The 17,528-nt window shown below is 34.7% G+C and overlaps 1 protein-coding gene across 5 annotated transcripts in view; it reads right to left on the bottom strand.

The window, feature by feature from the left end:
• DAB1 (DAB adaptor protein 1) overlaps nt 1-17,528 on the bottom strand; it is a 184,246-nt gene that overhangs the window by 96,128 nt on the left and 70,590 nt on the right. For all 5 annotated transcript variants that reach the window (XM_070939510.1, XM_070939511.1, XM_070939509.1 and 2 more), the window contains exons 2-3: nt 10,967-11,106; nt 3,483-3,581 (exon numbers count right to left, since the gene is read on the bottom strand). In XM_070939510.1, coding sequence (XP_070795611.1) covers nt 3,483-3,581; nt 10,967-11,106 — 239 coding nt within the window. The remainder of the gene's footprint in view (nt 1-3,482; nt 3,582-10,966; nt 11,107-17,528) is intronic.

The following is a 17,528-nucleotide window of genomic DNA, read 5'->3' as shown; positions in this document are numbered from 1 at the left end:
CTATTAACATATATAGCTGAAATCAACTAACAGATTATTTTGCATAAACTCTGGGTGGCTTTTATCTTTGCAAAAAAAGAAAAAGAAACCTTAGTAGTTTGCCTGTTTACTCTCTGTCACTTAACCTGAACCTGATAGGATCTCCTTCCTAAAACAACATCAAGTGACACCTCTAAAGTGTCACACATTTCTCACAGTCTAATGTTAGATCCAGCTTCTGGCCTACATTTCTCCATGCTTGCTCTCTCTTTATCGAGGTTAGATTTGAGCAATTCCACCATTTACAAAGACTGTCATTGAAGTGCTATAGCATTGCTTCATTTTCCTTTTAAAATGAGCATAGGTACAACTTTGTAGCTTCTCTTGTAGCAAATGACTGGCTTGTTTTGAAGTTTAAAAGAAAAATCAAGACAAAAAGCCCCAAAATAGAGCATGGGGTAGTAATGTCTGGATATTGGTTTCTGCACCCCTCTCATGGCCACTGAAAAGGATACGGATAAGTTAGTTCATCAGAAGTTTTTCTTGTTTAGAAGAGGCTGCAGTTAGCACAATGATGCTCTGAAAATAAATTTAAGGGCTTCGGTGGGAAAAGCAATACTTGCATAGATGTGGAAAAAAATTAGACAGACTGATGATTTTAGAAAGAGATGCTTAAAAAGAGAATCATAGTAGCATTTCATGATAGTTTAATACAGGGGTCCCCAATCCCCGGTCTGTGGACCTGCACTGGTCTGTGGCATGCCAGCAACCAGGCCACGCAAAGAAGCGAAACTCCACCTGTGGGATGCAGGCAGCACACACAACCACGCCTCCTCCGCAGAAAAAACTTTCTCCACGGAACTGGTCCCTGGTGCCCAAAAGGTTGGGGGCTGCTAGTTTAGTACTTAATCTCAAAGCAACATTATGATGATGATGATGATGATGATGATGATGATGATGATGATGATTTACATGCCGTCCTATCTCCAGCCGGACTCAGGGTGGCTCACAACAGTTAAGAAACATCTAATAAAAAGTTTAAAAAAATGAATCCAAATCTCATAATTTAACAGTTAAAAGTACAATTAAGACTAACAAGTTAAAATTAAATTAGAATTAAAATCCCATCAGTCCAGGCTGGCCAAACGAAACAGCCACATTTTCAGGTCGCGGCGGAAAGAGCGGAGGTCGGGGGCCACCTGGAGCTCTAGGGACAGTTGATTCCAAAGGGTAGGTGCGCCCACAGAGAAAGCCCTCCCCCTGGGGGTCGCCAGCCAACACTGTCTGGCTGACGGCACCCTGAGGAGGCCCTCTCTGTGGGAACGCACCGTGCGATGGGAAGCTGTTGCTGGCTGCAGATGGTTCCCCAAATATCCCGGACCTAAGCCATGTAGGGCCTTATAGGTAATCACCAGCACCTTGAATCTCACTCGGAGGGCAACTGGCAACCAATGCAAGTCGCGTAGGAGAGGTGTAACATGGGAGTGTCGGGATATAAGTAAAGCATCTATACATCTAAAAGAAGGAATTAGTTTTTCAGTATCACAATATCTAGCTTCCAGGGCTTTTCCAGTACTGCAAAAGAAAAGACAAATGATACGACAGCCCTGATAGGAATATAGTGATTGTTTCTCATGCTTTTTGTTGCAGAAGTAGAGGACTACAGTCGGACATTGTAAGTTTTGGAAAATGAAAGTACTGACCCACTCTTTATTGCAAGTCTAACAAAAAAACACTTCCATTTACTTGCATCTCAAGGGAAAACCTCTATTTGTGCTACAAAAAAATTTCTTAAAATGCAGACTTTAAAGATTTATTTTTTTCTACACACAATGTCATGGGAAGAAAGAATTAAACCTTTCCATGTCTCAAAACTACTTATGTCTCAGAAAATCCATATACAGCATATAGAATGTTGTATGCTATAATAACATTCACAAAACTGATCTATTTGCTCTGGCAAAATATGTTGTTTATGTGCTATCCCATTCCTGTTTATTTCATGAACATCTTACATTATGTCATTCTGAGAGGGGTGACAAATGATTATATTGTAGTCCCTCTTCAGTGCATATATTGACACAATTGTGCAAACGCTGACAAAAACTTTCATCTCCATCTTCTGGTGGATAGAGCAGTTCCAATTCTACTGCATATCACAGCAATCCTGATTGTGAACATGACAAAAGCACTAAAGTGTCTAGTTTCTTTTTGCAAAGTATTGATTAAAATAAAACAAATGCCAAGAGGTTTACTTGCCATATTAACTAAAGTAGAACAAGTATTCATCTATGTGGAATTTGGGTGTTCTTTCAGATGGACTGGAGTATTTCCATGGAGTGAAAATATTGCAGTGCAAATTTCAAGTATTCCATCATTTGCGTTCAAACGAGATTGACTATGATTTGTTTCCCTGCAAAGATCAGGCCATTTAGTTTCTTTATGGTGTACAAATCTAAACACTCACTGGAAATTGGTTGTATTGGGAAATGATATGAACAAAGTTTCTCAGCTCTCAAACATGTTTGAAACAAATCTCTTTGCCTTAATATGGTGGTAATTTCTCTAGATTATTTTCAGGCTATTTCTGAAATTATTTCTTTTTTACCCCAGTAGGTCTTGTCCCAATAACTCTATGAGGTCACTTCAATCAGGTTGGCTAAAAATATGATGTAGGTATTCCATTACTTCTGTTTCTTGCATAATAGTATTCTTCATTTGGTGTCAATGATGGTAACAGTTTATTAGACAATACACGTTGGTGCTTAAAAGTCTGCAAACCTTTTTGAATTTTCAATATTTATACATAAATATAATTTGCAAAACTGGAAAAAAGAGAATCCAATTAAACAAACTAGGAAATCATTCATTTATTAAGGAAAGTAGTCCAAAATTATGTATTTTACAATACTTATGCCCTTGACACAGATCCTATGAAAATTTATTACTTTACTAACCCAAAGGTGCTTTTTCAAAGGGCAACTGGACTTTCTTCGTTTTTGCTTGAAAACTAATTGTTTCTCATTCAAGAAGATGAAAAAGCTTCTTGGATGAGAAGCAAATCGTCTTCAAGCAAAAACAAAGAAAGTCCAGTTGTCTTTTGAAAAAGCATCTTTGGGACAACCATGACCTGGATGACTGAGAATCTCCATATACATATTTCTTTACTACTTATTTTGGAAGGACTGGTAGGCTCTGCTGCTTTATTTTATTTTTCATGGTTCTGTAGGAATCTTGAATACTTTTGGAATTATCTGTTAGCAGATTCTCTGTCCTGATATTACCTATAGAAATTTGCTAAATTTGTGCCTCTGTGTTAAATCACTATCTTAATAAATTCAATAAATTCCATCTTTATACATTCAAATCACTACTTTGATCCATAGGTACAACTTATGGAATATTTCATGGTATAATTTAATTGGAATATTACTGCTTTCCTTGAATATCCGTTAGGGCAAAACCTACCAGGAAAAAAAATGTTTTAACATTATTTCACTTACTCCTGTCTTCTCATCGAAGATTTTGATTCCTCCAAAGGAGATGGTTAGAAATATTTTCTGTTTATGTTCACCTTTTGAACGAGATGCAGCAACAATTCCCTGTTGGGAGAAAATAAATATTTCACATTCAAAATAATTTCATTTTGTTTCTTCTGATTGTTCTCATATTAAAAAATGTCAACTTCCAATTGCCTTAGAAATTTGGGGAAATTTATTTCATTTATTTGAATAAAACTGTACTTCTATGTAATATGCATAATATTTATTTATATTTTAGACTGGGATGAATAATAGTTTCAATGTATATGCTTGTTTTCAAAATCTTTCAGTCTATGGAAGTGGAATGAAGCTGCAAAAAAGCTGAATGAATGCATACCATATAAATCCAGGATTTTTCTGATTATTTTGACATATCAAAATTATGTAATTAATGTTCTAAGTTAGGAAGTTGTAATTAATTTCTATCACTTCCCTTTTTGGCAATAAAAATTATTCCACTAAATTACAGGGATAACACTGCTTCTGAGCAGCTTATCCTAACCACTCATAGAAGAAATCCTTTACACACTTATACAAATCTGTAAAATGCAGAGAATAGTTGTTTGACATTTCTGACAACAAAAAAATCCTGTTAAAAGAAAGAAAGACTGGGAACATATTTGCTGAAAACACAGATGTTTCTGAAGATTAGCCATCACTTGATAGAGTTGCTTAACACATTTTGTAATGCTTAATATGCTTCTCAACATCACCCTTTCTTTTGCCTATCTTTTGTCCTCCCACTTCATTTGTCCTCCCAATCTTCATCCACTTCTTTATCTCCATATCTTTTTCTTTCTCTTACAGTAGTTGCCTCTCCAATCCACACACACACTCCTTCCTTCCTTCCTTCCTTCCTTCCTTCCTTCCTTCCTTCCTTCCTTCCTTCCTTCCTTCCTTTTTGTTTGTCTATATTGAAAGGAAATAACAATAACCATAATATTCTATTTTATGCATCTTGAGGTGCCTACATAAATGCTGCCAGTTCTTTTTCCCATAAAAACAGTCATGTAACGTAAGCTAGGCTGAGAAAGAGTGACTGGCCCAATGTCACCCAGCTTTCATGTCTAAAAGATGATGAGAATACATGATAAACCTTTTCTAATACAGCTATAACATACCTAAATTGCTCTATGGAACATGTCTATATTTAATAGCAGCAGAAACTGCTTAGGAGAATCTCATTGTGACTTTCTTGGTTTTGGAACCGGCACTATTCATGCCATCTATTTTCTTTTCTGGTAAATACATTCCATATTCTAAAAGGAATGTTAAACACACTGATAAAAATACTATGTATCAGTAGTAGTATGGCTCCGGGCAAGGCTGGTGTCGGGTGGTGTCAGGGAATGGTGCATTCCCTGACCCGGTGGATCTGGGGCCTCGGGGAGAGCGGGTGGCGAGCGGGCCGCAGAATAGAAATTAAAAAAGTTTTTCTACCGGGTTCTGTGAATGTGGCTGGGTGGGGGGTCTTGTGACTGAGTAGGCGTGACCAACTCGATGTCACTCACTTAACCAAATGTTTGTAACTTATGATGCTTGACAAATTGGCTCAAACTGAACAAGCTTATAGGAGAATAGCTATAGGAAAGAATGATAAATAGAAAGTAAATATGGAAAATAGACAAAGCTAGGTGTATAGCAAAATTGAAGTAGAAAAGTAAGTAGCTATAAAATCTGACAGAAGGAGTAGATTAGGCAGGAATAAGAACAGGCTTGAATAGGGCTAGACAATTGTAGGTTTCTACTTTCCACTTTAAAATCTAGGGATATATACTGAACCGTTAGCATGTTTTTCTTCCAATTAGGTTCTCATTATTTATGTTTCTCAAATTAGATTCAATACTTCAAGTCTTTGCATGGGTATTTCTTATTATATTGGTACCATGGAAACAGATTCTTGGAGTAATTTTTCCTTGCAGTAATTCTTTGTAATATGAATATGAAACTTACAGGGTCCATATTTGGTGTACTTTGTTTGAATCCATCAACATTTCATTTTATCTACTGAGGTAAGCAACGTTGTCAGACTATGGTGTATGTGCTTTCCAATAATTAATCTCAGCCCTACACTTGAAGTAAACTCTTTAATTGCCTAGTATATTATTTCTTACTCACTGAGTTAGCTCTGTAATGTATCTCTGGGATAGGCGGTCACTCATAAGTTACCTTAAACCTAAGGCAACAACGACATGTATGTTCCTTACAGCATATTCTTCTCATCCTTTAAAAAAAAATCTTTGAAAGAAAATGACCCACTAAATATATTACGTTCATATTTTTATAACATTTTTATTCACATTTATATGGAGGCATATAAAAATAAGGCAGGGATAGAAAGTTGTCCTGCTTTTACAGGGTTTTAAGTCAAGGTCATTTCACATAAGGAAATACTTTCTCATGCAACACATTTAAACTAGGGAATTCACAGCCAGCTGCTGTGGTAATAGCAGCCAATTTGAATGCTTTTGAAAAAAAGTATTGGAGAATCAGGCTTCAATAGCTACTAATATTGATGCCTGTTTACTACTTCCTGAATGATCGGCAGCATGCCATAAATGCTGATTGCTTCAGAAGCAACAATGGAAGGAACTGTTGACTTCTAATTCAAGCCTGTGAGCTTCTCAAATTAATCCAGTTGGCTAAAATGTGACACCAAATGCTGGTGTCAGGCCTACAAAACTACAGAATAACAGGGACCTTGGAGGTCTTCTAGTCCAACCTCCCTGCTCAAACAGGAGAGTCTATGCCATTCTAGACAAGAAGCTGTTCAGTGACCTGGATGCAGTATTCTAAGTGTGGTCTTACTAAGGCTTTATAAAGCGGTACTAATCCTTCATGTGATCTTGAGTCTATCCCTCTGTTAATGCAGCGCAGGTTTGTATTGGCTTTTTTGGCTGCTGATCCATATTACCGGATCATATTTAAGTGATTGTTCACTAAGACTCCAAGATCTTTCTCACAGTTATTGCTATTGAACCAGTTGAACCTAATCTGTACCTGTACATTTGGTTTTTCTTGCCTGAGTATAAAACCTCACTTTTCTCTACACTGAATTTCATTTTGTTAGATAGGTCCCAATGTTCAAGTCTGTAAAGATCCATCTGGATCTTGATCCTATCTTCTGGGATGTTGGCTATTCCTGCCAGTTTAGTATAGTCTGAAATTTGATTAATTCCGTCCTCTAAATCATTTATGAAGATGTTGAAGAGTACTGGGCCTAAAATGGAACCGTGGGGTACCTCACTGCTTCCTTTCATGTAAATGTAGTTCCATTAAGGACTACAATTTTTTTTTATAAAAAAAGTTTTTATTTTATAAACAAACAAGCAAATAATACATAAACAATCATTCAATGTATCATCTAAGTACATCTTTTATGTCTTCTTCTTACTCCTCCAATATTTATCATATCTTAATATTATCATTTCATTTATTATTACATTTCCCCCAAATTTCTTACTTCTCTATTAATATACTTCTTTATCTTTTTATTTTATTAAAAATTTTACAACAATTTCAACCCCACACAACCTTCAACCCCCCCTCCCCACACACCCTCGACTTCCCAGAGCAAAAACAGGGTATAACATTTAACAAATCTAAGCTAAAATATGCTAACTTACTAGAAGATTCAAAACTCCCTCACGTTCTTTTAACTCCCCTTTTAAAAGTTATTCATCAACCTTCCTTTTATAAATTCTCTTATCACATTTCACATTTATTACTAAAATCCTTTCCATACCTTCTTTTTCAGCATTACTCCCTAGTAAAATTCTAAATTAAACATTTATCCTCTTTGGTCATTCATAAACCACTTGCCATTTTTCTGATTGTAATAAAACATTCTTCAGAATACAATCTTAGAGATACTGTTAATCCATTGGGTTAAGTTATTTCTAAATCTTAAATTCATTCTTCAATATATAAGTTTCAAAACTTTCAGGAAGTTATCCATTAAATTTTAAATTAACCATTTGGATACCTCAATAACTTTTAAAAAACTATCCATTTTTAGTTAAATTTTTACTTCAATAAGACATTCTTCAAAATATAACCCTCAAAAGGCTATCCCTTAAATTATATCCAAAGCTAAATATAATAAAACACTTTCTTTATATCATTGTTTTAACAAATACTAATTTCAGTAAACTTTTCAGATTTATTATTAAGATCCTCCCCAAAAGAAATTAATCTTCCTTTCTTCCTTTCGTTCTATATTTTTTCCAGTCCTTCTTCTTCAATAATACTTTCTTCTTCAGCATTGCTCCTCCCCCTGCTTTTATTTTCGAGAATTTTTCTCTTCTCCATTTTTTTTGGCTTTTTTGCAAACTTTCTTCTTTCTTTCTTTCTTCTCCAGTCTCACTCCTCCACCACAATCCTGTTCTCTTCCTCTCAGTAAGAACACCTCTTTAACTGCGATTGAGAATCCATCCCTGCAACAAAGTTGTAAAGTTCCACTTCGAATCTTCCTTTTTATATAAAAAATCCCAACACCTCCTGACAATTCTCCATTTGCCTGTATCAAAACCTCTGGAGGAATGTCTCTCAATATACACTCCTTCAAGCCTCTCTGCTCCTCCCTCTCAATTTGAAAAGCCTCTATTTCATTTTCCAAAGGCACAATAAATTGGGTTTTTTCTTCTGTCTCCTCATCACTTATATCCTTGTTTGGGATTTGACTAAAATCCTTCTTAAGAAACCCTTCAATTCTTTCCACGAACACAGAGGCAAATGATTCCAAAACTTCTTCCAAAAGATCCACAGTCAGCATTTGTGAGCCTTCATCACTTTCAAAAAAGCCAGCCATTTTTTTTTCTTAGATATAATTTTTAAATCCTTCTCCTTTTAAAATAAAATCCTCTTCTTTTAAACAGGGGCTTTCAACACCACATAATACTTTGTATCTAGGTTTCACTTCTCCACGCCCCGTTAGAGTCACACGCCATCTTACTTTCCCTTTCTACCACAGAGCTTCAGAGGGAAGTGACAGATTTTGGAGTTAAAGTTTAGTACTTGCAATTTTCGTTTCTCCTGTATTTGCTCTGCCAGCTTTCAAGTCCAAATTTTTTTCCCTTAAAATTGAGTTGCTGATGCTGGTGTGGTTAGGATAAGGATATTTTCCTTATCATAGGGGTTGGGAAGTTAGAGGAGACTAGGTAAATTGGTTTCTGGTGTTCTTAATTGCCAGAATATATTATTTGTATTTGCTTTTGTTACTCTGCTTCCAAATAATTTTTAAATGTTACAGCCATCCAGAATTGTGTCTGCAAGATGGGAAGCCATGTAAATAGATTAAGTAAATACATATTTTCAAATCCATGTTTTTCATTGCAATATACAATGTATCTATCATTGCTTAATCTTATTCTTAGTCAGGAATATGAACATTCATATTATGTCCCAAACCACAACATCACCACAAACATTCCTCATATATTTACCCATAAATATGTTAAATAATAAAAATATTACATTTTCTTATCATACTTCTTGCTCTATGTCGAAGCTTTTACTGAGCATGCTATCAATGCTCAAACTTCATTTCCACCATATACTGCTGTTATTATATTTACTGAACACTGAATAATTCTGCATTTGCACACATCACTCCACAATTCAAACCCACTGACCTTATCATATTAATTCTATAAATCAAAAAATTCACAATAACATTTTGACTCAGATTTATGCATTTCTCAATGACGTGCTGAAAGAACAATAAGCTAGTCTATATACTGCCATAGCATAAAGCTACATAGCATTTCCCATATTTATTCATTGCCTCCTCACTTATCCTTCTAATCAGATTTTTGCTAAATCTTGTAGCTTGGACATTTACTCCTGCTACCTTTCTGTTTGTATAGAAGAACAATAATGGCATTCCTCCAATTTTCAGGCAAAGATGCAGCTTTTGTACACATGCTGCAAAACCAAGTCATAAGAATGCTATAATCATATTTAATAATACTCCAGTTACACCATCTATACACAATACATTAACAGGTAGTCATCACTGAATCACCTAATTGGGACTAGAATTTCTACTATCAAGTGAAATGGTCATTAGGCAAAACATATCATGACCACATAGCAATGGCAAATTAAATTGCAGGACTGCAGCATTCTTAGGCAATGATCTCACAATTCTCCTGCCCTGCCTTCCTTGTCTCTGCTTCAATTCCCCCCCCCATCTATTTACACCCATTTCTGTTCTCTGTTGCCGCCACTTATTGTACTACCCCCACTAGTCCTAAGTGACTGTCCCATCTTCTTACTGCTGCTGCTGACAAAGTGTGTCCAGCTGAAGCAGTTGCTAGTCCTTTGTGAGGCCTCACTGAATTTTTTTCATGGGACCATGGGGGTGCTGCCATGGCTATAACTTTGAGGACTGCCTGTAATTACCATTGTTCAGCACCCTCATAACTTCAAAAGATTGCTAAACAAATAATTGTTAAGTCATAGCTACCTGAATATTATTCATATTGGGAACATAGTGTACTATTGTCTAATCTTGTCTATAAGGAATGATTATAAGCAATGAACCAGGGAAAGATATTAGGTGACATTCCTAGCTACAGGGCTACATGGGTTTGAACCTCAAGTGTCAGAAATAGGTCAAAGAACACTTCAAGTTCTTTGGAGAGCTTGACAAACATGTCGCTCAATCGCAATCAGGCTACATATCTGTTTATTATTAACATTAATCAGGGTCATGGAAAGAAATAGCTATAACATGCACATATAATTTTGAGATTAAGAATATCTGTTTATTAATTCATCTCCATTTAGGATCATCATCCCATCTGTGATTACATGAAGATATGAGTATCATAGATGCATGGTGTTACCTGACTGAGAAAGATGTCACCTACAGCTTCAGAAAGAGACTATAAAATACATGATGGGCTAATACAAAAGACTGTACACTCCAAAACACAATTTGCATGGAATCAAGGAGAAATTTCTAAGTTATATCATATAATTTAATTCCTACAGCTAATATAATTAGTCTAAATGTCTAAATTGTATCACATAACATAATTCCTACAGCTAAATTGTAGAATATTAGCTGTAAAGCAAGGTGCCATTTTTGATGGTATCAAATCTGCCAAATCAAATATCAAATCCAAAAGATGGAACTTCTCCTATTTATGTCCAAAAAGAGATAATTCACTAAACATACAAAGCATTCCAATGATGTTTCAAGATTTGAAGTTGGATTGTAAAGAAACTGTTCCACCTCAAAGAGTTAAAAATTCTATCATTCTCTTCAAGATCTTGTCCCAAAAAGGTTTACATCCTTATTTCAAACAATGTTTAGGTTGCACATACATGCACGAGGGCGCGCGCACACACACACACATGCACGATTATACAGACAATTTTATATAAACTATTTTAACTAGTATTGAAAATAAGTATTTTAAGCATTTTCACAGCACCTTTAATTTCATCATGGAATCTTGACATAACTTGTCACCTCGCGCTGCAGAGACTTCGTCTATCCCAATGAGTTTTGCTTTGTATCGGACACCGTCACCTTTAAACCTCTTTATTAAAGTTGCTTCACTACGATCCTGACCTGAAAAGAGAGATATAAGCTTGTAACCCTCACAGCTGTATAAAAATATTAAAAGTTAAATACTTATAATCAAGTTTAAATTTATTATGCAGATACATTGCATACACAAGCATCACTTCCATCTGTTATTCTTCAGCTCGAACTTGTTTTGGCCACAACAAATGGAAGGAAGGGAGTAGTAAAAAAAATTAATAGAGTGTCATATTTCTCAATGAAACTATAAAAGCCACTTACACTTTTAAACTAACTACTAGTTTCTGAATTAATACATATGGAAAAAGACATAATATCAAAGGATGCATCTTTCCTCTTTTTATTATATAAGAACTGTTAATGATGCCAGAACTGTATTAATTATTGGCCAAAAGTCACATCTAAAATAAACTAGTCATAAGTTTATCAAATCAAGCAAAATATTTTTTCTCTTTTAGACTAAATTATTATATATAACCCTTGTTTGATAATAACACAGTCTAAATGGGAAGCAAAATCTGTGATTTGACATTGTTTGATCTTTGTGGCACTTAAAATTACCAATATTGTTATTCAAATCACATACTGCTATTTCTTGGTTTTCAGCCAGGCTTCTTCATTGACATGCTAAAATATTTTGTGTTCAAAATCCAGACTATGTCTTAACTGCTCTTTAGTTGGGTCCTATACATGCAAGTTTTTAAAGCAGCAACTGAATATATTTGTATAAAGTCCTTTTCGTATTTATATCAGATCTGCTGAAGCTTGCATATGAATATAATTTCTTGTTTTACTATTATAGTATCCTTTTCTGCTTTGGAAGATGTGTAACAAAGAACCTTGTTAATGGTTGAATTGGAAGAAAACTAGAAATGCCAGGATAATAGATAAGGCTGTGGAAGCTTAAAACATTCCAGAAGGCAGTGACACACCACTTTCCTGCTATTATCAACAATAACAACCCTGCATAGACATTAAGACATAGTCAACAGAAGCTGAGCTCTGTCAAAGTAGATATTTATATTTTTACACAATATTTTTGTTTCTTCTCAAGTAAATTTGTTGGATATGGGGTGGGGGAAGGAATGCACCAAATTCCTTCCAAATTATTTATGCAGCCATGTAAGAATGCCATGTTTTGAGTGAATATAAAATGCCAGGCATAGACATTAAAAAACAGAAACAATCACAAAATATGGGATAGTGATGAAGAAAGAAAAGTTATTTCTGTAGTTTGCAACTGAGGTGACTTTCTAAAAGATGGTAACAGAAAACATTTTGTTATGATCCAAACCACTTAGCTATACCCCAGCTAATTAGATCTCACAATATCAAAAGAAAACGTCTTGAAATTAGACAACTCTGTTACCCAAACAATTGAAATATAGAAATTGACCTCTACATTGAGACTGGTTCCAAAACTGTTATGCCATACGAGTAGAAGAAAAGGGCACAGGAATTTAAGTTTGATTTCACTCTAGATAGGGGTTACATTTCAGTTGTTGGAATTAGAAAGTTGATTGGTCTAGTGGTTAAGGCACAAGGTTAATTCTAGTCCCTTAGCCATGAAAACCAGTTGGGTGACTTTAGACCGGTAACTCTGTTTCAGTCCAACTCGCCTCACAGGGATGTTGTGGGAAAATAAGAGGAAGAAGGTATGTTGAGTATTTTTTCTGTCTTGTCTTATTTATAAAAATAATAAAGGTGGGGGACCTAAATAAATAGATTAAATAAAAATAAAAAATCTTTCATTATTTTTTTTACAATAAATCTCCCTTAGAGCTTGTGTGTCCTTATATGCCTATTGTGTTATATACAGTTTATCAAAAGAAGAATAACAGATTAAAATCATCTGAACTTGAAAATGTATGTATTTACTCATCTGCTTATTTAAAATTAAGAATAAAAACTAATGAGCAGAAGTTAGTTAAGTGAACCCTGGTGCATTCATGATAATCCAGGTATCCCGATGTTGGAGCTGTTTGTCATTCTTGTTACAGTTGATGAATGAGAATCCTCACAGTTGGGCAGCTGTATATTTTACCACAAGGATGTGCCCTACCTGTACTTTCTGAACTGACTGAATATAAGGACTTTTTTTAATTAAAGAATATTTATCTATTTGTTATTTAAATGAGCTAAAATGAAATGCAGAAGATAAAATATTGATAGAGCCTTGGTAGTACAGGGGTTTAAGGCACCCTGTTATTAAGCTGGTTATTAAGACCAGCTGCCTGCAATTACTGCAGGGTTCGAATCTCGCCAAGGCTCAAGGTTGACTCAGCCTTCCATCCTTTCTAAGGTAGGTGAAATGAGGACCCAGTTGTGGGGGCAATAAGCTGACTTTGTATAAATATACAAAAGGATGAAGGCTATTGCTGAGCACATTGTAAGCCGCCCTGAGTCTTTGGAGAAGGGTGGCATATAAATCAAATTAAAAAAAAAATAGTTAAACTATTAATATTTCATAGAGAAGATGTGAACATTATATATTTTAAAATACATTTTAAAAAATCTTTAGTTCTCATCTCTTTGCCTTTATACATGGACATATTTAAACCTATCTAATATCTCCAAGATCAACTTTAATGAACATTAAACTCTCCTCAAAATATAAGAATCTACTAAGGAGAATATAATTTATTCTGAATCCACACTCAGTATTGTTGAAAACCTCAGCTAGCAATTGTAATAGTTTTCCACAGTTTTGAAATCCATAAGTATTAGATTCTCTTTTAAAGTTTCAATACTTCTTTTCTCATCCTCATGGTTTTTTTTTTTTTTTTTTGGGAGCTATACATGGGTACATCATCATTTTTTTTTCCTGTTTTCATTGTGGGAAAGAATATGGTAGCTTAAAATATTGATAGTTGTTTACAAATTTAAAAGCAATTAAACAATGCCAACAAGTTATCACCTATCCTGGTCCTTGAAAGGATTGGGTTTACCCCTGAGTTTATCAAATGATTGTGCCCACCTGCTCCTGAACAATATCATCTAAAAGACTAATGGCACATTGATTACTAGTCAGAAACTGTAAGTAATGTTTAAATTATGCGGGAGGGAAATGTGGAGGCAGATGTTACTAGTGAGAGATAAGAACAATAAAGGAACGTTAGCAACACTATGCTCTGAGGAGAAAAAAAATCACATCTGGATGCACAACAATGCTTTACTTAACCATAAGGCTATTATACATGTAGTTTATCTGTAAACATTCATGTTTCAATTTGTTTATGTGATAATAAATAAAACTTAATTGGTAAATCCTTGTTTTAACAATTTTCAGTTTTCCAATGCCATTATACAGTATGTGCTATTCCCCAAATATATAATTTTATATGCTTCTTCAGTTTCACAATAACTGCTCCTCATTTGTTAGTGGAATAAGACTATTTTGGAGAGAGAATAAAATATAATCCCATTTTACAGAAGTGATTAAAATGTTGGGACTAAATCTAGAAAGACAAAGAATACTTTCAGCCACAGAAGCTCACAAGTTGAATTGGGGCCAGTCATTCTTTTTCTACCAAATAACCTTACGAAGTTGCTGAGAGGAAAATTGGAAGAAGGAAGTACTATATATGCCAACTGCAGATTTTAAAAAGGGGAAAAAATATAACACTGATTAAACCCATTGATAGATAAATAACCAGAGTCCAAGAATTTGCAAGTCTTTTCCAGTTGCAATCTCCTTAGTTGGCAAAAAGGAGAAATGAAACTAAATTGGCTTAAATTTTAGAGTATAAATGGAAACACATTTCTCTACATCTTTTTACGAGATATGATCTTCTGCAGCTGATCAGAAACGATCTAACAGCAATACTGAGCTCATGTGTGATGATTGGAAATATAGGTGATTGATATGGCAATACCAGGAGATAATAGAAGACAAAGAATTGGAGAAGATCACAAAATATCAAGAACTGAAAAATGAAACTGAAATACTATGGCATAAACCAGTCATAGTGGTTTTCGGCACACTGGGACACAATACACATTTAGAAAATATGTATATTGACATCTGTCAATTAAAAAAGGTCACACTGCATAGAGCCATACATATACTACACCAATACATTATGATAGGCATTTGTCCAGAACGGTAACTATAGGATCTCCTGCTTGTGCAGAGTTGACTAGAACACTTCCAACATCCATTCCATCTCTGTTATTCTGTATTCTTGGTTCTTGTGAAGAACTCAATGTGTATGAAGGTCAATAGTAGCTAAAGAACTGGCAGCTGTGGTTTCACATTATTGTGAATATAATAATAATATGCCATTGCATGCGAGAGTGGAAATTCTGAAATGTTCACGTATGTTTGCTACAAGTTTGTATTAGATTCCTCAAATAATATTTGGAGCCTATATTCAAACTCAGATTCTGCTCACTTTTTCATGTCCAACTACACCTTCTTGATTGATGGCAAATTTACTAGAATGTTTTTGAAAAAGCAAAATGTGATCTCAAGTGATTATCTCCTTGTGCTGTAAATGTACAGAATTAGATTCATATCTAATTCAAGTTAACTTACTGTCACACTTTTGTGGAATTCAGAAGTCCTGTTACTGATGATACAGCTATTAATGAAACTATCAGAACTATGAAACACAGTATTCACCAAACTTCATGTTAAAGGCCAGCTAAAAATGTGCAACTATACATATAAAACATATAAAGATATACATATGAAACATTGCCATTAACAAATCATGTAGAGAAATAATGTTCTCCTTTAACACATGTATGTGTCAAATGGAAACATTTCTCCTCTGAGACAAGAAGTGATGTAACTTTCTACTGAATCACACATGGCTGCTTAATCACATACAGGCAACTATTGTAAAACAAAAGAAAAGAACTCCACCCTTGAATATTATTTCCATTTTTTAAATTGGCAAATTGTACCTGGAGAACCCTTTTTTCCCTGGCTATGTTTTGTTAAGCAAAATGTTCATTTACTCATTGGATATAGCATGAAAATTACATTTATAGGGAAAATTCTACATAAATTTCTTAAGAAGTAAGCATCACTTACTTCCTTGGGGTTTTCTTTTCAGGTATATGAGCATAGGATTGCAGCCTAGGTAATGAAAATTAAATTAACATACAGATTAATAAACAATCCCAGTGCGTAACTCTGGTGAAATTTAGTACTCATAAAACATTTTACTGAATCTGGAATACTATGAGACAATGTGCCATAATTCATTCAGATTGGGTGGGGCATGAAACTCTGATTTTACTGTGTTTTTCTCCAACATCAGGAAGGAAGGAAGGAAGGAAGGAAGGAAGGAAGGAAGGAAGGAAGGAAGGAAGGTTGGTTTTATAATTTATGTGAAATGATAGAATGGGGAGATGATTAAAGATTTAAAAACAATTAATTCAATGAATTGCTAAAACCAGAGTGATTCTTCATTGTTTTTGATTCTTCTAAACACAACATTTGTTGACAGGTACAAAGATCTTTGAGTCTGATAAAGTGCTTAGTTTTATCATTCTTTCACTTCACAGTCAGTTTCTCACTCTGTAGGAGTTTGTGATCTGAGGAAGCTGTCCTGGCCCCAGCAAATTATTTTAATGTGGATTAATATCTGAGTACTAATGCATAGTCTAGGAACTGTTTAATGATCATTAGGGAAGTGTGCCAAATTTGTGTACTAAGGCACAGTGAGATAAAGTTATCACAATAAATTCAGATTCTGAGTCTCCACTCATTCTCTCCAAGGGTTTCTTTCTTTTTCCTTTTTTTTTTCCTTTTTGAGTGACAAGGATTGGTGTGGACAAGGCATTGATTAGGTAATTCCCTGTGGCTATACAGAATTCATTTTTAAGAGCATGGGGGCAGGGGGATACTTAGTAATGTTGTTCAAACTTGGCAATTAAAAATGTGTGAACTTCAAGTCCCAGAATTCCCTAGTCACATATTGCCAAATTTGAAAAACTTTACTTTAGAGTGTTTCCAATGTGTGACATTTAAAAGAACAGCTTTTCATTTTCATTCTATTTCACAGAATAGCAGAAAATTGTACTTCTGTTTGTTAAAGAAGAAAAAAAAATGCTATAAATATAGATTGCACACAAAGTTCCAGCATATTTCATGGGGAAGCCTTTTTGTCAGGAAAACACTATTGTACAAGTGGCATTCAAAATATGGATGTACACTCTGAATATCACTTGTACAGGTTTCCCCTCAAAACACATTAGGGCCTTGTTAATGTATAGGTACACCATTTTTTGTCCATATCGTCTTGTTTTGAGAGCTTCTATTTCTTGATCATTTGCCATCAAAATTTAAAAGTGTGATTTCTGAGACGTCTGAGAATTGAAAAAAAAAATCTAATCAGAAGCCACGTGTGGCTCAGGGCACAACACTCTTAATGTTCAACATTCAGGATTAAGGGGTAGGCTTCCTAGGTAAGTAGATGAAGTAAGAGATATGAAGA

Source organism: Pituophis catenifer, unplaced genomic scaffold (genome assembly GCF_029215685.1).
Source record: "Pituophis catenifer annectens isolate HBS135680 unplaced genomic scaffold, rPitCat1.0.hap2 SCAF_3, whole genome shotgun sequence".
Classification (NCBI taxonomy): Eukaryota; Metazoa; Chordata; class Lepidosauria; order Squamata; family Colubridae; genus Pituophis; species Pituophis catenifer.
Note: the sequence above shows the minus strand (reverse complement) of the source record. Positions and strands in the feature narration are given on the sequence as shown.